Here is a 22,432-nt window from a genome sequence, read left to right as displayed (position 1 = left end):
GCTTCTCTTCCTATTTTTAATGATCGACATGTTTGTAACCCATGGGCCTTAAAAAGCTTAATAAATATTGTATCGTACTTATAGTCTCTAAATTATGGCATCCGAATGAGTCTAAACACACTAACCCTTTGCAAGATTCTAAATATTAGTCCAAAATTGATATCTCACGATCGATATATCGACCTATACTGTTTCATATAGTTAGAAAAAATAACTATGAAACAGATACTAAAGGCGGTCGATCCTTCGGCCTTACATCCCCCTTTTTTCGCGTCGTCACTTTTCGTCTTCTTGTCGTGATTTGGGCCGGATCGTATCAGGTATCTCCGTCGGGTTTCGGATCCGATTGACCCCAGTGAATTTAAATCCGATCCGCTTACCGTTTGGTGGCGTCGCACCTTAGTCAAGATCCGGTATTCCCGAGCTGATACTGAACTAGTTCGTTATATACATTACAGCACTCCCGTTATAGACGCGTCATCACGTGTTGTCTCTCTCCTCGTGGCGTTCGGTACTCGGCTCCACCCTTCTTAAGCGCCCTCCCTCGCCAGCCTCTGTGCTTCGACGGATCTCCGCTGAACTCCTAGATCAGGTTTGAACCAAGTTCTCGTCTCCCATTTACATTCTTGTTCCCGATCTTTATCGTTTGATTTGTTATTTTCGACGCGCTTTGCAACGATCTGAGTTTTCGATGTTGATGGATCTCGAGTTTCTCGCTTGAATCTGTTATCCCCCATCGTTCTCAATGTTCGTTCTCTATCTTGTTTTGGATCCAGTTTCATTTGGATCTCGTCTTTGATCGCTTCGTTGATCTCTCTTGGGTATAAAATGAATATATGTAGGAAAAAGGTGTGATTACATATTAACTTTCGACACTTAGATAGATCTGCTATAATTATAGATTTTTGTATGTAAATGAAGGAATTCAAAGTGTTGATAGGTCCTAAATAAGTGAAAATTTGCGTGCTTTCATTTTTTTGTTCTGACTCTGGTGATCTTCTTGCTAATTTGGTCTGTGAGATTGGTCGCCGGTTGTCTTACAATGAAGAAAATTTAGTTTATCCATTTATGATTTTATGAACTTTTTTTAATGTATATATTTTTGTCGGAGACTGTGTTCTGGGGTATAAAATGTTTTCTTTAAATGATAATCTAACTGCTTGATTCTTTTGTCAGATTTCCTGCAGTATATTTTACCAATATTTTCCTCCAGTGCAGTTGGGTTGATAGTTGCTTGGGGCGTCATATTCGTTCAAAATGGTATGAAATTGTAGTAATGTTGTTTTTCGTTCTTTACCTATACAATCTACTGGCATAAGTTGGCTTTTATGCTCATATGTCTTGTACATGCTAACACAGTTTTGAGAAGCATTTAGTATATCAGGCTATGGATCAAGGTAAACAATACCGAATAATACTGTCCGGTATGGACGGTACATACCGGTTCGAAGGTATACCGGTACGCGGACCGTCTATTACCGGACGGAACGAATAATAATATTAAAATTATATATATATATATATATATATATATATATATATATTAGAAAAAGGCTCGGCGACGTCACCGAGGCGATGCAACGTCGCCTTTTTCAGCGACGTCGCCGAGGTGATGCGACGTTGGCTTTTAAATAAATAAAAAATATATATATAAATATATATATAATCTTATATATATATATATATTATATTATATATATACCGAGCGGTATATCGTTCCGTACCGAACCGAGCGATCGTTGAAACTCCGGTACGGTACGAAATTTCAGACCTTGCTATGGACTATGTTGTGTTTGCAAGCTGATCACTACTTAAACCATTTTCTGTTTAAACATGATAAATCAATTCCTTCGGCTGCTTTAATAAATATGATTGCCTTTTAAATCAACCAAACTTGACTAAGGTTTGATGCAATTTATCTATTTTTTACGGCTTGGATTGAACAGTCCAATTACTACCAAGTTAACCTACCCAATAAAATTTTCTCACTATTTTTAATTCTTCACCAGTTACAGAGATTATGTGTTTTCTGGATGGAAGGACCAGAGCATTTATAATATTGGCTTATAGAATAATTTTCTGAAATAATGATTATGAGTTGAATGTTGATCTTTCATCCTGATTGAACTTTTGGTCGTTCGTGTTACTGACCTTAGAGGATATGCCAGGATGTTGCGATAAATACTTAGTTTAATTGCTTTTCATCAACCCAATTGTTTCTGTGGCTCATCTAATGAGGACTCTAACATAAGGACTATCTCTGGATATTTTGTTTCTTTAGAAAATTTGATTTTATGCAATATATTATGCATCGCTAAATTAACACAAATGACATGGCATAGACAATTAGTTGACTTATATGGCTTGAAATTCTCGGTGACTGGACGATGAGCACTTTGATGTGCATTTCAGTAATGTTTTTTCGAAGAACTAGTTGTCTGTTGCATTATTTTATACACTGTCTTTAAGTATTAACTGTTTATACTGTTGGGAAGGCATTTTATTATACAGCTGAGTTCTCCGATCCTAGTTGAGATGCAAAAAGAAAAATACAGTGAGATGACCTTAAAATTCCCATAGGAGAGTAACCATCTGTTAGTAGCTAACTTAAGAGCAAACTCTTCCATATTGCTCATATTTTGTTGAGGGTTGGTAATCTAATTTTTTTTTAGCACATCTATTTTGTTGATGGAGGAATATAATTTGTAACCCTATAAATATTGAAAATTATTAACTTTCCTGTTACGAAGTTAAATTGTATAGAATATTCCTTAAAACTGTTTAGACACTGGCATTTCATCCATGTTTTCTTTCACTGCTTTGTTTCCATTATTGTTATCATTTTTAATTTACTTTGTTCTTTATATTCTGGTAGTACAGTACTATATGATGTCAAGGGATTATATGCGAACTCTGAAAATGATAAAGCAATTATTTAAAAATGGGAGTGATTTGGAGAATTACTTGAGCGAAATAAATAACCCAAGATTCTTGTTGTAGCTATAATGGGTCAATATAAAAATTTTCCTGTTCTTGCTTTGGATTCTTTTTTGTGCTTGGGGTTGTAATGAAATTCAGGAGTGCAGATCCTCTGTATATAATGATGCTGTTTTAAGCTTCAATAGTTCATTTAGTTTAAGTCAGATAGGAGGTAGTCAAACGACTCTGCCCTCCTAAGCATCTTTTCGTATGTTGGATCAGGTTGTTCTAGCTGCTTCTATCATAACCAAGTCTGGAAAAGGTGAGTTGGTTTCATATTAGTTTGGTACTTTCAATTTCTACATCACACTATGACAAATGATCTTTACTGTTGGTTCTTCATCGCAGTTAAACTACTTAAGAAAATATAGTTGTTTGACTTTGCTTTGCCCTCATATACACAAATTTTAGTATTTATTATTGACTGCTGAAGATTTGTTATCCAACACATTCGTATAAACTACTTCAAGAAAATATAGTTGTTTGACTTTGCTTTGCCCTCATATACTCAAATTTTAGTATTTATTATTGACTGCTGAAGATTTGTTATCCAACACATTGGCATTGTGATATTAATAATCTAAATCAGCTGCCATGATTTTCAATAATTTCAAATAGCTTGGACCTTTGATTTGGAGCTTAATTATGTTTCCCTGATTTTGTTGCTTTTCAAATTGAACTTAATTTTCCTAAATCAAAGCTCCATGTTTCTTTAGTTACATTTGCAAACCCAAATTGATTAAGTGTTTGTTTCTTTTTATTATATTTTGATCAATTGAAACATTGGACTTAGTGTCCAAGCTTTACTCTCACTACATAGTTCCTTGCAGGCTGCATATCTAACTTCTACCTTCATTGAGGTTACGTCTATTGTTAATAGTATTCTGACAGATCTATTGGTTGCCATCAAAGTTCTTTTATTTTTGTCCAATCAGCTCAAATGAAAACAAACAGATGTTTTTTTTTTTCTTTCTAAATTTTATTCCATAATAACTTTTGAAATATACCTGAAATTGTTATTTAGGTCATTTGTCTATTATTTCTTTTATTTTATACATTTTGGACTCAAATTTATATCTTTCTTTTTTTGAAATACCAGTTTTATGCATATCATAGGGCATTCTAGTGATCTAGTCGCCTAGAGTCTTGCTTCATTTTGTCTTCATCCTAATAATAATTGAATGTGTTTCTTCTAATTTACTTAGCTTATTTTTACTTGTTTGTCTTCGTATAAAAGTCAGAAATTATGTATAATTTGGGAATCAAAACCATGATTTCATTAGGACTCTTTTGTTGCTACTTTCACTTACTGTATCCTCGGATTCTTTCAGTTATAGTTTATGTACTCCTCAAGAAACTAAAAATATTGTTGAGAATGATTTTCATGGTTTAAACTTTAAGGTGCTTTGTAGTAGTATCTACAAAAACAGGAAACAACCTTGCTTCTTATAGCAGTAACATCATGTATCTTGACCTTTTCTGGATCCTGTATTGGCAGGACCGTGATTGGTTGGATCACAATATTTATTGATAAAAGATTTGCTATAATACTTTATCTTTTTCTTCAGATTCTATTATAATCCAGATTTACTCAATAAAACATAATTCCATGGTAGAGCATATTATCTAATTATTACTATTCCTTTTTATTTAAACTGCAGTGTTGGTTTCAAGGCAGTTTGTGGACATGTCTCGAATAAGGATAGAAGGATTACTAGCTGCCTTCCCAAAGTTAGTGGGAACCGGAAAGCAACATACTTTTGTTGAGACTGAAAATGTGCGCTATGTGTACCAACCAATAGAAGCACTATATCTGCTACTCGTTACAAATAAACAGAGTAACATTCTTGAAGATCTGGACACATTGAGACTCCTATCCAAACTTGTATCCTTTTTACATTCTATGGCAAATTGTTTTTTAATTTAGTTAATTGTTGACATCATATCCGTTACTTTTTCTTGAGCTACAGTAGATTTGCTTCCTTGGATATAAATATATTTTCTTAATTTCCTGGTACTTCATATGCAGAGTTATCTTGCTTTGTAGATTTTTCTAATTGTACTTCTTAACCTTAGATTAGGGGCAAATATTTCTGCATTAATTGGAGATTTCATTAACCTAACTTTGTTGTGTTTTTGAACTTCTTTTCATGATTAAAAGCTTTCTAAATTTGTTTCCTTAAATAGTACATAGGTGCCTGAATATTCACCCTCATTAGATGAAGAGGGAATAGGTAAGATGGCTTTTGAGTTGATTTTTGCTTTCGATGAAGCCATCTCATTGGGGCACAAAGAAAATTTGAATGTTGCACAAGTTAAACAGTATTGTGAGATGGAGAGTCATGAAGAAAGATTACATAAGTTGGTCCTGCAAAGCAAAATCAATGAGACTAAGGATGTCATGAAGCGAAAAGCTAGTGAGATTGACAAAAGCAAGGTATGCATACACCTTTGCTCCCTTTTCTTAAATAGCTAATTTTCTGCAAAAGAGAACATCTCTTTTCTTGTTACATGTGAAGAAATTGTTCTTCATAAGTTTGATGATATAAAAGGTATCGTGTTTCCAATACTTCTCATTCCTTTATGTTATTTCATTGGCTGAAGTCATGCTTAGTTGAGTTATTCTAATTGATATTTTGTTCTGACCAAGGTTCGTAATACCGTATCGTATCGATATTTCGACCTTGGCTTGGTACCGGTACGGTGTACCGAGCACTGTAGCACTGCTACAGTGCGGACCGGTACCGGGCGGTTCGTGTATCGCTGGCCTGTCGGATCGGTACGTACCGTCCGTACCGGGCAGTACGATTCGGTATGGCAGACACTGGTTCTGACATCATAATCTATGTTGGTTATTCTAAAGTTACACATACTATATTGTGTGCATTAGTGAATATCCATGAGAGTATGCTTGCCTTTATAGCATGGTATGCAGTACCGAATTGTAACGGACAAACTTCTAAACAAGATGTTGGATGTAATGCTTATGTCTGTCCGTCCGTTGTCTTTTGGCACGTTTATACCTTGTACAGCAGGTAGAGGGGCGGCCGAAGGCTAAATAGTCCCATGTTAGTTGGGTTGGTGGCCTCTTTAGGCTTGTAAATAAAGGTTGTGTCATGTAGACACGCGCGAGAGCTTTCGGTCTGTAATGGACCATTTTACCCTTTGTTGTGCAACTATTCAGAGCTTGTAAAGTCTGTTTGTAATTTGCATTGTCTATGAAGTGTTTTTCGGACATGTTTGCTTGTGGATCCCGATTGAGGCGTTCTCTTTAACCCGTTCTCTCTTTTGTTGGTCCTAAGGGACAATGGGAGGCTTCGGGGAGGCTGACCTTTGCGGACGGACGCGCGAGGGTGCCGCACGCCTTAGGCAAAACCAGCTAAGGTCGTGACATTATGGTATCAGAGCGGGACAAGCACTCATAGAAACACTTGACATGCAAACGTGGGGGACCTAGCGTGGCTGCGTTGAGGGCAGTCAGCAATGCGCGACCGTTTGAGGGAAAACGGGCATGGAGATGTAGGGAAAAGAGTCGCTCAGAGGAGCGGGCATCTAACATTGGCATTCAGAGGAATGGCCAACCCTTCGCGCAAGAGGCACCACGAGAACAGGCAAGCTTGGAAGAATGCGGAGCGCACAAAGGTTGGGATGGCTGAGTTTGAGCTACGGCTCAACGTTGACAACTATACTTGATGGTGCTCTGGGCAAGCGAGGCGCTTGGCAAGAATGAGACCATCCAAGGTGGAATGAGTTGCTCAACGACCAAAAGAGTTATGCAAAGCTCACAGAGGTGAGGGGAATTGCAAACTCGAAGAATTTGGTACTCATGCATGGGCTTGTATACGGACGATGGAATGTTCGTGGCCATCCCAAGGCGACCGAGACTCGGCGCCATGGAGCATTGAAACTTTCTCTTCGGCATGCGAAGGATACGTCCGGAGGAGGCTGAAGTGTGCAACGAGTTCAGCATGTTGCTAGGCCTTGAGGGGTGCAGCGGTGGTTGTATTGACGTGGAGGCGCAATCTAGCAAGTGCGTCTGCAGGAGGCAGAACAATGCACAGTTTGTTCAGCAGATCGGAGTAGTCCAAGGGGATGGTGGTCTCCGAAACGAAGAGAGATGTTGTTCCAACAGGACAGTTATCCAGGAGGGATAAGTCTCGGCACTCCAGAGGGAGAATCATGTGAGACGAACTTCACATATTGAGGAGGAGTACCTCACAAACAACAACTTCACGAAGCTCGATGGACCGAGCAAGCGGCGAGGAGTTGTCGCTTGATCCCGCTCGAGAGAATGCATTGGTGGATGCATTGCGAGATCAAGTGAGAGAGCGACCTGAAGCAACTTAAATGAAGGCACACTTAGAGTCGATATGGAGATCGGACTCAAGGGAGGGTTGACCCGTGGAATGGTGGGCGCGAGGGCCACCATCGACTCAATGCAAAAACGAGGAGCGGAGCAACTTGGGTGTAACTTGGCGAAGTACCCAAGCCGCTTGAAGGGAGCCAGCAGAGAAGTTGGAACATGGAGCAGAAGCACAGTGCTTTCCTTAGACAGAGGTCAAAGACATGAACTCTTGCAGAGGCAAGGGTAGGATCATGTTGTTCCATGGGTCCTTCATTCTGACGGAGCGGACTCATCTTGCATGGTGCCAAAGACGAAGGGAGCTTCTGGGCACATGCACCTTATCTTGGAGGAGCATTTGATGGAGGAACTAAGGCAACTCAATTTGCGGAGGCGAAGTTGGGTTCAGGAGGCCTTAGCACGGGGCAAGAGGATGCAGAGGCGGGTACTCTTGAAGAATATGCCATAGTGTTGTCATTCAAGTTGCCATGAAGGAAGCAGTGCGCAGCGGAGATTGTGCTGGTAGGGGCAGAGGCCCAGGATCCAGACAATGGTGCACAAACTATAGTGAAGTCGGTGGACTTCGGGAGCTACTAAGCGACGGACTGTCCTAGAGCGGTGCTTCATCTAGGTGTGACCCAAGAGTGGGTGGATGAAGGTCGATTGCCAAAGGAGCGAATAAATTTGAAGGTGGAGGAGACCCTGCGATGTATTGGCAGAGGCCACACATGGAGGGTTCACAATTCGAGTTTATTCCACAAGGATCAGAATGCAATGGAGATGTCACCAGGAGGCGACATGGTGCAGCGGATCGTGGTGGAACAGTTTGTGGCAATGCGACGCACACGACATGGTCCCGTGAGGGATGAGATCATATGGAGGTATGATCGGGAGCTACTGGGAGCTCCGCTTTGGTGAACAACACGACGACAAGAAGGGCTATGGATTCAAGGAGTGAAGGCCATGGTACCGCAGAGGCGGGTCTTTTGGGCCTGCACCGAATTTTGCATCGGATGAAAACCTTGGTCATCAGCATATGGGGGCTGGGTTCCACCAAAGGGAAAAGTTCGAATGCAAGTACCAGTGAGTTCCATGGGAGGGACTTGATCATGCAGAGGTATGGTCGAAGTAGCTGGAGAGTTGGACTTCTCCAGAGCTCATATTCGCTTAAGGGAGCCCGACAAGTTAGAGGACAAGGTCGAGTAAGCGAATGTTGCTACCAAGGAAGCTAAGGAGAACAGAATCGGTGCAAACTCTACAACGTGATGGCAGAGGCCATGCATGGGAGTTGCAGTCTGTCTTTCCATCGACCAAACGGACTGCTTGGAGAACACAGTGGTGTTGAAGCAGGGGGTCAAAAGGGGCGAGGAAGCGACGACGAGTCCAGAGGGACTTAGCTACCCAAAATCAAGCATCAGTTAGAATGGAGGTGGACTTAGAGGAGTGCCACGGAGACATCTCTACTGATTGTGAAGAAAAGGGATACAGAGGCGAGGCGACGGATAGTAGGGCCATGGGCATGGCAGCGCCATGGTACCGCAGAGGCGGGACTTCCGTGCAAGTCATTGATCCCTTGCTCTCACGGAGGGAGAGCACTTGGTCATGAAAGGGGCCGAGGAGGTGGAGCATGCAGAGACAATCTCCAAGTACCGAGACAAGGCTGAAGGGCAGAGGCCAAGAAACTTCGTAAGACCGGTGTCAACAAGTTTCTCATCAAGATAGCCGTAAGTGAAGGACTTCGGGTCATGCAAGAGTGCACGACCAAGGAACGAAGCAGGCAGTATGCGGTGCTGTACCTTTGCTACTCAGTGGAGTAGGCGGCAGGGTTGATGGAGAAGACGGTACAATCCCAGAGGCGACCTCATCTATCAGAGAATTACTCCAAGTTGGGGTGAAAACTTCCCGCATTCCAGAAGTTCGATGGCATTGAGAAGGTGAATCACAGTAGCTAACTCAACGCAAGGAGTGCAAACACTTCAAGTGCTTCAGAAGTGTGAGTAAAGACCAGGCGAAGATCAGTAACCAGCTCGATGCATGAAGTACAACCTCGAGGAGGCGGGCGAAGTCAAAGTAACCTTTGCCTTCTCAACTCTTAAGAGAATGGGCGAAACGAGTACCCCAGTTCTCTTATCTATCCAGCAGAGGAGCTCTGCACAAGTTCAAAGACCCTTCGAAGATAATGGAAGACAATAGTTGTCAAATCCTCACCAACGGTGATCAGTGCTACTGAGAGTAGATTGTCCGCTTCATTTCCCAACGAAATGCCAATCGAAAGCGGAAGTGATGCGAACCTACTTGGATGTGACAACTAACTGAAAGAAGAGTCAATGAGCAGATTTTGTGGAGGAAGGACCCAAAACTTCAGAAGTTTGCGAGGCGATGCTCGTTAAAGCTCCAACAAGAATCCACCCAGTTCAAGCAGCATGTGGAAATTTTGAGAGACTGGCGCAGTAAAAGATGGTCTTTTCCTTCATTTGGTGGATCCGCAAGAATCGACAAGGATCAACACAACTCAGCCAACCCCACACCAGAGTCAGAGTCATTGGTGAGTTGAAGCAGCATGGCGGATCAAAGGTTCGACTACTCAGAAACAACAGCGGAGAGCAGTTGGGAGCCAGGAGGCGCATTGCAGCTGGAGCAGAAGATTGAAGACTCAGCAAAGGCGAAGAGTTGCAGTGTTCACAAAGGCTTCGACGAGGACGTCGAAGGGATAAGTGGGGGAGAATGTAACGGACAAACTTCTAAACAAGATGTTGGATGTAATGCTTATGTCTGTCCGTTGTCTTTTGGCACGTTTATACCTTGTACAGCAGGTAGAGGGGCGGCCGAAGGCTAAATAGTCCCATGCAAGGTTCGCCGTACCGTACCGTACCGGCGTTTCGACCCGGGCTCGGTACCGGTACGGTACGGTATACCGCTCGGTACACCCAGGTGTACCGAGCACTGTACACTGCTACAGTGTACTGTACACTGCTACAGTGCTCGGTACGGTACGGGGCGGTCCGCGTACCGCTGGCCTGTCGGACCGGTACGTATCGCCCGTACCGGGCGGTACAGTCCGGTACGGCAAACCTTGGTCCCATGTTAGTTGGGTTGGTTGCCTCTTTAGGCTTGTAAATAAAGGTTGTGTCATATAGACACGCGCGAGAGCTTTCGGTCTGTAATGGACCATTTTACCCTTTGTTGTGCAACTATTCAGAGCTTGTAAAGTCTGTTTGTAATTTGCATTGTCTATGAAGTGTTTTTCGGACATGTTTGCTTGTGGATCCCGATTGAGGCGTTCTCTTTAACCCGTTCTCTCTTTTGTTGGTCCTAAGGGACAATGGGAGGCTTCGGGGAGGCTAACCTTTGCGGACGGACGCGCGAGGGTGCCGCACGCCTTAGGCAAAACCAGCTAAGGTCGTGACAGAATGGCACCGCCCGGTACGGGCAGTACGTATCGGTTTAACGACATATCGGTATGCGGACCGCCCGGTACCGCTACAGTACTACAGTGCTATACTATGGTAGTGCTACAGTGCTATAGTGTTCGATACGCCCTAGTATACCGCTCGGTATATCGGTATCGTACCGTACCGAGTCAACCTCGAAACACCGATACGGTACGGTATTACATACCTTACTTTATAGGTTGTTTTATGATGATGAATTTTTTTTTAGCTGACAGATTTGCATTAGTCATTAACGTTAGAGTTTAGGCTTCACAATCTAAAATAACTAAGAACTCCAAAGACAAGTTCAGAATTTTAGTAGACATGGTATGAAGAACTAATGTTGTAAACATCAGCAACTTGAGCGATTCATTTTTGAGCTCGATTATGTGCAAGTTGATTTGACTACACTTTATATTAAATGTCAGTAATGTCACTTGCTGTGTCACATTCAAGGAATGGCCATATCATGTTGTCACACTTGTGCCATACCACGTTGGCAACTTGTGTAACTTCATTTGTAGCATGTGCTTCATGACAATAAAAAAATCTTCTGTCAAATCTTCTATTCTTTTTCAAATATCTTTTTATATATCAATTACAAAATGTTTCTTAAGTTCAATGCCGAAGTTTTGTAGTTTATGGTTGTTGGACATTTTGTCACCGTCATGCTCTCTTCTATTTTATGATGTGGTACACTAATGCCCGGAGAACATTTACCACACCAACCATAATAATAAAGTAAATAAGCATCTACCACATCATAGAATAGAAGAAATAAATAATTTGTTATTACTTGTTGAAAAGGAACGGGTGATCGGTTAATATCAACCAAAAGAACTTATGTCACGCTTATAAAATTTGTTTCAACATTGAACATAATAAAAACACAAATAACAATTGGTAATTCAGGAGAATCTCCTATTGGTGTTAAAATCTCACTAGAAAGTTGTGCTTACTAAGTTTCATCATTTCCTTTCTTTAGTCATTATCACAATATGCATATATTTTAACATATAATATCACAGAATTGCTCAATTTATATGTGGATTTTCTTCATATGATCCCCTGATATCAAATTCATGCAACAAAATTTAGACTATTATGTTCAAGTTCGAGTGAAACTCCTGTACTGATTCACCAATTGACATAATATTAGTTATGGTTTGCAAAATTGGAACTGGAATTGGGATCAACCAATGATGATACAATGATGGGAGGGATTGGGATTGATAAAAATTCAAAAAGATAGAAATTATAAAACATGGGAAAAAGGAAATAGTGAAATTTTTTAGAACATAGATATATTAAGTAATTAAAAATGTATATGACTATGTAAGATGAATAGTATATGAAGTTATAAATATTATATTTATATATTTTAAGTTATAGATTATAATTTATTATATTCATAAGTTATGCATTTAGCTTGGTGATTGTAATACAATTTGCAGATATTTTTTAAGTTAATAATATAGCTTATGCATAGAATAATAATAAGTTATAGTCATAAATTTGTGGATTTAGATATAACATACCTATGTGGCTCATGCATGATCTATGTGTGAGGACTTAAGGCAGGGCTGACTAGTGATTGTGGTGTGTGTTGTGAACTTGAAAGAGGTGGTACAGAGTCAATAGCTAAGCGGCTGGTGACCAGTGAACTTCCAATGAAGGCTGGAGAGCAGTGGATGGTTGCTTATGGATGGTGGAGTGTGAAGCTAGTCCTTTGCTTCCACTCCCCTCTGGCCTTCCCCTCCTTTTGGTCCCCCTTCCTCATTTTCTTCTGGTGTTTCCCCTTCTCTCTTTCCCACTTTCTTTCCCATCCTTAAATATCTCATTCAAAATATGATGCGGCTGCAACCCTAAAGCCTGAATCAGCTGATTTTGGACTTTTCTCGAAATTGATCGATGTCTGACTGATTCTGGCAGATTTCTGATCTAGAAATTGAGATTTTGTGGGTTGGAAAGACCGATCCTGGTCTAGAAGATCTGGCCAATTTTGAAAATTATGTCATAAGTTATTTTGGGAATGAGAACTGCAAAAAACAGTTTTTTGGTACGTAATTTTGAAGCCAGTAGTTACTAATATGAGTCATATTATACTAATCTCCCATCTACTTTTTAATGAGTACATAACATCAGAATGAGGGAACTGTAGGTTTAATCAGAAACTGTCTCTAATGATATTAGATACCATTTCTATGTAACAATATCTTTTATAGAATGCAGCCTTTCTAGATTCTTAAACATTTTTATCTTTTGTAAATGACTAAAACCCATAGTTATCAAAAACGAACCGGGAAGTGACCTAGTCACTTGGGTCATTGGTTGAACTAGTGGGTCAACTGGCTGGACCACATGTTTAATTAAAAAATAGTTTAAAAAATATTTAATAATTTAAAATTATATATAGTATGTATGTCGACGATGGTGGGGTATGTTGACAACACAGAAAAAAACCTAAAAAACCTTCGAAAATGCTTGAAAAATTAGAAAAAGCTTGGATTAGGGTTTTAAATTTGGAACCAAATGTAAGTTTAGTATAATTTCATCAAAAATATTCTAAACTAGGAAGGAAAAACAACATATCTTTTTCGAGCTTTGAGGAGTAGCGTTGGGGCATGGTCCGAGCCGTCCTTCCATTGATATTAAATTATCTACAAAGATATGGCTTGAATTGTTAGATTACGAGTTAAAATTTAAAATTCAAATAAATCAAGTAATAAATGGATTGATCGATGGATATACCTAGTTCTACTACTAAAAAGAATGACGGGACTCCATAAGTGGTTGATTGGGGTCCTCAATCCTATAGATTTGTATATCAATATGGTATGTTTGTCGGATCCAATCTTGGAATTGCTTCCACGACATGGTATATTAATACACCATATGTCAGTAGTGCATCAATCTGGTGATGGTTGTAGTTTGATCATCATGAGCCACATGTGTCCAAGGTGGCTCTTGAGGCAAGTATGACTATGCCATGCATTAGTGCGGAGGGTGGAGATTGCTGGAACTTCTTCTTTTGGCACTGACTTACCATATCATGATTATGGCAAGTATGAACTATTTTTCATAAGATCGATTAGCCTCGAAAAAGAATGACCAACTATCACTGTATTGTTGTTGGTCATAAAATCTTTTATAATATGATGGTTGGGAATACAACGAGCTCTACTTTATGCCCACTCTCAATCCACAAATCATGTTTTGCTTGAGTTTAAGAGAGTGAAAATGTGAGAATGAGAGAGATATGAGTGAGAATGAGTTTAGGAGAGTTGAAGAGTTTGAGAGAGTGAAAGAGGTTGAACGAGGGGGGAGGAAAGGGTTTAAAAACCCATTGAACTGGTTCTAGCGGTCAAATTAACCATCGAAAATAAGTAAATCTTAGCCCTTTATGGGTATCGGTCGAAATATGACTATTACTGATCGGTACAAGTCAGTAGCAATTGAGTTTTGATCGTGCCGTCCGATACAAACCTCGTATCACCTGATACGAGGTACCTAATACATAATCGCCCGATACAGGGTGCTCCACGTGCCGGTCACCTGTCAGACCAGTATGTATTGCTTGTACCGCCTGATATCAACCAACATTATAAATGTAAACATTGGGGGTAATTACATTAAATCTGATTGGTCTTAGTTTATTTCTCACGTCGACCTTAATTTTATAGTTGACATAAATTGCTTCCAAAACAAATAATAAAATTTGAGAGTATTTAAGAAATATTTCATTTTATTACAAAACTGGATCAGTTTTTATATAACCCTGTTGGTTCACACTAGTTATCCAAAAGCTGGCCGGGTCAATCGGTTCATTCCAATTTTTCAACACATCTGATCCAATAATTGAATCAAATTAGTTAATTGTCCGGTTCCCCATTTTTCAAGTCCTACCACCTGGTTCAGTCCGGTTCTAATAACTATGCTAAAAACACTTATCCATCAGAAACCTTATGTGCAAATATGTGAATGATGTTATGACATTTTTGTGGGGCAAAATTTTCAGGTGCTGAGCTATTTGTTTGTGAAAGTTGATTTTTATCCACTGGTTGGTCCTTAATCATTTATGAAAAATAGCCAATTGTATTGACCCAATCTTTGAGAATGTTCTTTAATCAGTTCTCATGCAATAAAACTTTGACAACAACGATATTTCATATTTGCAATTTTCATTTCTGTATATTTTGTTAGCTTGGTTTGACTAAGGTCAACGTGAAATTATTACAATCATCACATCTCAGATTTGTATTTCTCTTGACAGATTGAAAAGAACAAAGGCGATAAAGGAGGATTTATGGCTTTGTCTGGCCCTCGAAGAATTGAGAGTAGCTTCAGTGATATGAGTATTTCGAATACTGGAAGTGGCTTTGGCAGTGGTTCTGGAATTGGATTAAGCACTGACATAGAATCCTTAACTAGCAAGCCCAAAGGTATGTTGTTATTGGTGTGTTCTCTCATATGAGCATCTTTACCAAGGTTTACAATAATTTGTATTGCTTAATTTTTTAGTGCATAGCTGATGAATATAATTATTTTATTTTTTTATGAATTTTCCTAATTTTCTTGTGTGATTATCTCTCTACTGCTTTTTACGGTTAAATGCTGAAATAATAGTTTTTTACCTTAATTCATTTTTCATGTTTCTTTCACAGAATTTAAACTTTGCTTGTTTACCCAGTGCCCTTCATAAACCCTGTAGTGACTGGGGAGTTACCAGGCTTCCTTATGTCAAAAATAATAATCAATATTTTCACAATTGTAAGCACTTGACTATTGACATCAATCAGCAGTTGCTATCAGCCTTACCAGATTTAGTTAAACTGGCAATTTTAATAAGGCATCTATAGTCGTTGTCATGCATAAAGTGTTAGTTAAAAACATATGTGTGTGATTTCAATTTTTAATGTTTTAATGGTTTCTTTTTTCTACTAAATACTCTGCTCCCTCAGGTCGTCCATCTGCATCTGCTACTGCTCCCCCCAAAGGCCTTGGTATGAAGTTAGGCAAAACACAAAGGACAAACCAGTTTTTGGAATCATTAAAAGCTGAAGGGGAAGTAATTCTTGAGGATGTGCAGCCAATTGCTGCACAATCGAAGCCATCTCTTCCACCAACTGATCCCATCACATTGACCATTGAAGAGAGATTGAATGTTGTAATTAGGAGAGATGGCGGTCTTAATAACTTTGATATCCAAGGAACTCTTTCCCTTCAAATTCTTAACCAAGAAGATGGATTTGTCCAGTTTCAGGTTCTCTTGCTCATTCACATCCATTTGCAAATGTCATATTGCTTGTGCTGCAACTATATTATTTATTTTTCTCTTCTTAAAAATATTGCTGCTTGAATTGTTGTTTGATAGTGCCTTGCATGGTGAATATGTAGGAATCACTATGTGCACTTTGTTATTGTTATGTTCTGCTTTAGACTGACTACAAATTTTCCATGGACCAGTGACATGGTGATTTAATATGCTATCTTTAAAATGATGATAAAAATTATGGAAGCTAAAGTTAAGTATGTTGCTATCATGTACATTCTGCTACTTTAGGAGAAAACTTACAGAAAGTTAATACCCTGTGATTCTGGGTATTGCATGTAAGAAATATTTCCTTTATGATGTCTTGGAAGATCTACATGTGAAACTCAATTAAATATATGATCATTTTTCTATTCATAGATATCTAATTCATGAGTTATTCTTTGAAACTGTATCTTGTTTCCAGATTGAAAACCAAGATGTTCATGGCCTCAGCTTCAAAACCCATCCTAACATCAACAAAGAGTTGTTCAATAGCAAGCACATTATAGGCTTGAAAGATCCTAACAGGCCATTCCCTACTGGTCAAAATGATGTTGGCCTTATGAAGTGGAGAATTCAGGGCATGGATGAAGCCTCTTTGCCGCTAACTGGTGGGTAATATGTGCTTCTTTAGATCTTTGTCGATAAAGAAGTTCTTCTAATCATTTCTCATTTATCTGTAGTCAACTGCTGGCCCTCTGTTTCCAGCGGTGAAACTTTTGTGAACATAGAGTATGAAGCATCAGAGATGTTTGACTTAAAGAATGTTGTCATCTCCATACCTCTCCCTGCGCTAAGGGAGCCACCAAATGTAAGCCAGATAGATGGAGAATGGAAGTAAGTTTACTTCAACTATATTTTTTATTTAGACTTCATTTAGATCCAGTTTCATATCATGTTCACTTAGAGATTCCTATCCACACAAGGAATTGCTTCTAGTAAAGCCAATAATTAGACCTGATTCTAAGTTGGCAAATCCCTTTATTTTTAGCATTATTATTACTCATTAGTCATTTCACTGATTTGTTTTGAATTTGGTACCAAAGAAGTTCCTTTTCACATGTATTTCAGATCATTTCTATATCCCATTGCGTAGTGAAATTTATACAATTTATGCACCAAATTGCATGTAGTAAAATTCTTGTTCTTGGCCCTTGAGCTGCAGCTTATTGTCACTGTCAATGATCCAATTTAATGACTTCTTTTCTCAACTTTTAGAGTTCATTTTACTTTTTTTTGTTGTTGTGTTGAAGATTAAATTTCATGGGTTATTAGAATATCTCTTCTATCTTATAATGTCTCACAGTCAAGCTTTTGGTATGTTCCAATCACATGCATGCACATGCACACATATGATCAGGAAACTTTCCTTGTTGATCCAGCCTATGTTCAAAAAATTCAGAGATCAGAACTTATTTACTTGATATTCAGATTAATCAGGGTGCTTTTAGCCCAGTCTTTTGTAGGTTTTTTCTGATAACTTCAGAAAGAGTCAAACAAGAGAGCAAATAAGGCATGCTCACTGAATTTGGCCCCACACATAATTTATATATTTGGTCTCTGACATCGGTAGATGTAGACACAAAAGAAGTGATGTGTCAACTTGAATAACATATTGAAGAAATTCATATGACATTCAGAAGTAAACATGTTTTGTAGGTTAAAGTGGGCATCAGACTCATTTTTCAGATGGTCTCATGACAAAAATATTTCATGGAAGCCATTAAGATCTTGCTGCACCCTTAGAAACTAAAATTCATGAAACTATTTTTTTTCCAGCTGTATTGAAAAAGAAAACTAAATTATTGTACAATATATTATTCTGTGATACATATACAATATGAGAAGGAAGAAAACATACATATTGTAAAAGTGTAAGGGATACATGGACATGCAAAATATTGTGCTTTTTTCCTAACATTTTTAAATGCAAACTAGAAAAAAAAAGTGTCTAGCACAAGTATTTCCTCTGCCATGGGACAGTATGGGTCCTATGCCAACCGGCACATGTCAGTTGCAATGGAAAAGACAAGTACACCCTTGTTATGGATTTAGTGGTACACATCAACACAGTGCAAGCCATCCATGCACAAAAATTCTAAATGCTGACCTATTCAAAACCATATAGGCTTCAGTCGGTAACTATATTTTATGTTTTTTGAGTGGATTGATTTAGTAATTTGAACCAAATTCTGATATTGCTACGAGTTCTAGAACGTCCTTGTGTAGTATGTACTTAGCACAGTCAAGACTATAGCATGATCCATGGCAATGTATACCTGGTATGTATTATCATGACCAAGGTTTATAATTTCGTACCGTATCGGAGTTTCGAACTTTGCTCGATATGGTACGGTACAGGCATACTGAGCAGTACCCTGGGGTACACCACTCGATATATATATATATATATATATAAAAGGAGGCGTACGTTGCCTCCTTTTTCTTCTCCTCGTCGCGTCAAATGAGGAGAAGACGCAGTCTTCTTCTCATCTGCGATGGCGTTCGACCAAGAAATCGAAGACCGCAGACGTCTCCAGCCTTCGTCACATTCTTGTGGTCTTCTCCGCATCTGCAACGTTCGATGAAGACGTCGAAGGCCGCAAACGTCTCCGGCCTTCGGTGAAGAACGCAGCGAAGGCCGCAGGTGTCTTCGGCCTTCAACGAAGAATGCGGCAAAGAAGAAGCCAAGCCGACCTCTCCATTACCTCCTGGATCGGGATTGTCAAGGGAGGGCGGCGCCAGATCAGGAAGCGTCGAGGTTCTCCCTCCTTTCCCTCGACGCTTCTTCTTCCCTCACCGCGGCTAAGTTGATACCGCCCAGTAGTGAGCGATCTACGTACTGGTCTGCTAGCGGACCAGTACGTACGGCCCGGTACGGGCGGTATCATTTGAAATTAAAATCCTTGATCATGACCCTATCAACATGCACTATCAAAACCATAATGCATATTAGACTTAGAGTACAGTGGATCTAATGTAGTTCCACAATTTTGTAACACCTGCTTGAATAATGTAGAAAAAAAAACCATTATGAAACTATCTATTTGATAAGGAACTTCTGTTTTCAAGGCAAACTTGTCTGATTTTAGAATTGTGCCTTCTTCTTCATGTTATTATCTTTTAATTGGCAGTTTAAGATACTTTTCATTCTTAAAGATTGTTTAATTGCTTTTTAAACCATCTACAGGTATGACTCAAGAAATTCCACATTAGAGTGGTCCATTCTTCTTATTGATCATTCCAATCGCAGGTACAACAAGCATGCCTCATGCAATTAAATCTATTTCACATTTGAAATTCCAATCATTTGCTTATACTAATATTTTTTTCCTTTCTAATTTTATATCTTGTCAGTGGATCAATGGAGTTTGTTGTGCCTCCAGCTGATTCGTCATTATTTTTCCCTATTGCTATTAGCTTTACTGCTGCAAGCACATATAGCGATGTTAAGGTGAGTAACTATTAATTTAAGGCAGTCAGCTACATTTTAAGGTTTTGTTGCAAACTCTGTAAAGAGTTTATTTTTGACCTGGTCATGAGGCAAACGATTTCTTTTGTGGAGAGATGTAAAGTTTCTTAGGACAATTTAGTCTTATTCCTTGTTATGTAGATTGTTAACCAGTTTAAAGGTCCTTTAAGATCCTAGTTAATTTATTTTTTTATAGTTAAGTCTGAAACAGAGCCAAATCTAATAGCATTAATTTACTTGTCATATATATACATATATTAATTATTAAGTGCATATATATCCATGGATTGAATGGATTTTATGACTGAGCAATTGTCTCTGCTAGCTCACTGTTCCCATAGGATATATTGATGTTATCGGGGTGAAAACGGGGATTTAATTTTTGTTAGCTTGCCTTGTATTTCATAGCATGTCCACACATTTAGCTGACACTAGCCATCATGAAAATAGCACCTTTCCTACTTGCTTTCTGTGACCAACACTAATTTCATGGGTGGCTGCAGATATGAGGGGATCAGAGTAGGATTGGAAGTTAATAAAGCTATCCTTATGTATTCATTCCCATAATGAGTAAAGGAAGATGATAGTAGATGGATATTTTTGGCAAGTTCGAATATCTTTTTAAAAGGATGTTTGGCATATAACCTTGGCATGCCCTGTTCCTTTTTCTGATATTGTGTCAACTTAGTATGTGCTTGCCAACATTTATCAACACATACTGAAACTCCACCAGGGAAATTCCATTTGCTCTCGGTTCCATGTGAACAAGTAAAGCTAAATGGGATTAAGTATAACTCATGATCTTTTAAAGCTTTCTCCACAACTGTGTATCATAGACCACTAAGTGTAATATCCTCTCATCTGGACCACTCTTAGTAATGTAATTAATGGGTGGGCCCCTTTTTAGCTAGCATCTACTTACCTATCCTAACACAGTACTCATGAATCCTTTTGTAGTATTGGACTTTGTCTTTATTCTCTCTAATGAATTTTATTGTAGTAGTCTTACAGACCTATGGTATGCACTATTTGGACATCTTAATCAATTGCTTCATATTTGAGTTTATTTTCCTGGAACTATCGATCTCTGTATATTGATTATGTATATATTTTTGAGATCTTATTACAATCTGTTGGACACAAAACACAAATCTGTTGCATCTAGTTGAAGAATAACTTAGTAATGTTCTTTTGATCATTATGGCAGAGAACTCTATATTGCTTTTCATCTAATCCAAATTAATCATGGACTATTTTCGTATGGATTTCTGGAATTGATTGTAAGAATCTATGGTTTTCCTTTGGCATCAGCTTCCTAATCTGTTCTTGAAGATGACTTTTGAACATGCCTGCTTTTTGGTTATAGTTCACAAGCTTAAGCTTTGCAAATTTGCCACAGGTTGTAAATCTCATGCCACTCAGAGGTAATGCTCCTCCAAAGTACTTGCAGAGGATTCAGCTGATCACCGACACATACCAAGTGATTTAAATACTGATGGAAATGGTGGCCATCATGAGAAGCACATTTTGCTAGATTCAATATCTCATCACAGAGGGACATTTTAATTTTGTTATTCATAAATTTTTGCTATACAACTGCTGCTGCAACTAGACTAAACACAGTTTGAATTTTGTTTTCTCCAGTGTTCCTTTTAATTGATGGATCATGCCGAAATGTTTTATTCTTCACTCTTGAGCAATTCTTGCATTTTCCTTTGTATATATATATATAAATGTTTCATGGAATCATAAATTTTCTTTTCTGCTGCATTTACTTCCGTCTCCTATACCATTACCACCGGAGCCTTCGCACAAGATGAAATGAAAAGTAAGATACCACTAATGCATCTGATCTTTGGGGAAGAACAAGAAATTATAAGTATTTAGATTCAGCTCTTTGTAATCGATCTGGAAAAGTTTGGGAAAGTTGGCAACAAAGTCTGTTGGTGTTTATTAACGTTAGATTTGGCTGTTTCCCCACTGTGCAAATCTGGAATTGCCTTCGTTAAAATAGTGGTGTTGGATTTTGTAGGAGTCCGTCGGAATTGGCGTTGGGATGGTTGAGCAGTTGGTGGTTTGAGATGCTGCATTAAGTTCTTAGAAGCTAACTTGTTTAAATGATAAATGCTGATAGATTATATCGAGTGTTTGCAGACAGAAAGATACTGCTAGCGGTATGCTTATCTTTTCCTGGTTGGATATTCTATTGGAAATTACTTCAAGAAAATTTTCCGTCTTTGATCGCGTTAGCAAAATGAACTTGCGACTCAATTCACTTCTGTCCACATCTTCTTTCACTCGTCTCACCATAATTTTCCACAACTTTCGACTTCAAACCAATCCAATCATACTTCTTATGGAAGGCAGGGAATTAGTTCTTATTTAATGGTAAGCATACTTTTGCCGAGTGTACACAGCTCAGCTACTATGCTAAGCACTTTGTCTTATGCTTCTATGGCAGCGATCTGCTCCCGGATGTAATTATTTGCTGACCGATCACCCCCTTAGGCACATGATGACATGGCAGTTGGTAACCCATATGTCATTTTCCCCACATTCAGTTCTTCCATATGTCCTCAGCTGTTGTTCTCATGTGCAGTCTCTGAATTATTTGGTGTGACTAATTATAGATTATCCTTAGATTTTTTATATTTTTTTTAACTTAAAATTTTTATAATTATAAAAGTGAAACATTTAGTTTCATTTACTCTAACTTCATCTGTTTTACTACGTTTTCGATGGTGGTGGACGACGACACCATTAGGAGTCACAAGTGGTTATTGTAAATGAAGAGGGAAAGCGACAACGAGAGATTAGGCGACAACACAGATGTTGACGCTTATTGACGCCAACATAATTATCAAACGCTATCGACACATATGCGAAGCATCAAC

General features: G+C 38.8%; 1 protein-coding gene across 2 annotated transcripts; it reads left to right on the top strand.

Moving 5' to 3' along the window:
- The first annotated feature begins 467 nt into the window (after positions 1-467).
- On the top strand, positions 468-21,227 carry LOC135607937 (coatomer subunit delta-2-like). Of its 2 annotated transcripts, XM_065100194.1 has the most exons (12): positions 468-592; positions 1,177-1,260; positions 3,202-3,241; positions 4,641-4,864; positions 5,174-5,416; positions 15,026-15,194; positions 15,714-16,015; positions 16,491-16,677; positions 16,750-16,903; positions 19,257-19,319; positions 19,424-19,520; positions 20,938-21,227. In XM_065100194.1, the coding sequence occupies exons 2-12, from the start codon at positions 1,258-1,260 to the stop codon at positions 21,025-21,027; spliced, it is 1,572 nt and encodes a 523-aa protein (XP_064956266.1). In that variant the 5' UTR covers positions 468-592; positions 1,177-1,257; the 3' UTR covers positions 21,028-21,227. The 2 variants fall into 2 exon arrangements, with proteins under 2 accessions (XP_064956266.1, XP_064956267.1); XM_065100195.1 differs by lacking the exon at positions 5,174-5,416.
- The last annotated feature ends 1,205 nt before the right edge of the window (positions 21,228-22,432 follow it).

Source organism: Musa acuminata, chromosome BXJ2-3 (genome assembly GCF_036884655.1).
Source record: "Musa acuminata AAA Group cultivar baxijiao chromosome BXJ2-3, Cavendish_Baxijiao_AAA, whole genome shotgun sequence".
Lineage (NCBI taxonomy): Eukaryota > Viridiplantae > Streptophyta > Magnoliopsida > Zingiberales > Musaceae > Musa > Musa acuminata.
This window is presented reverse-complemented; position numbering and strand designations above follow the sequence as displayed.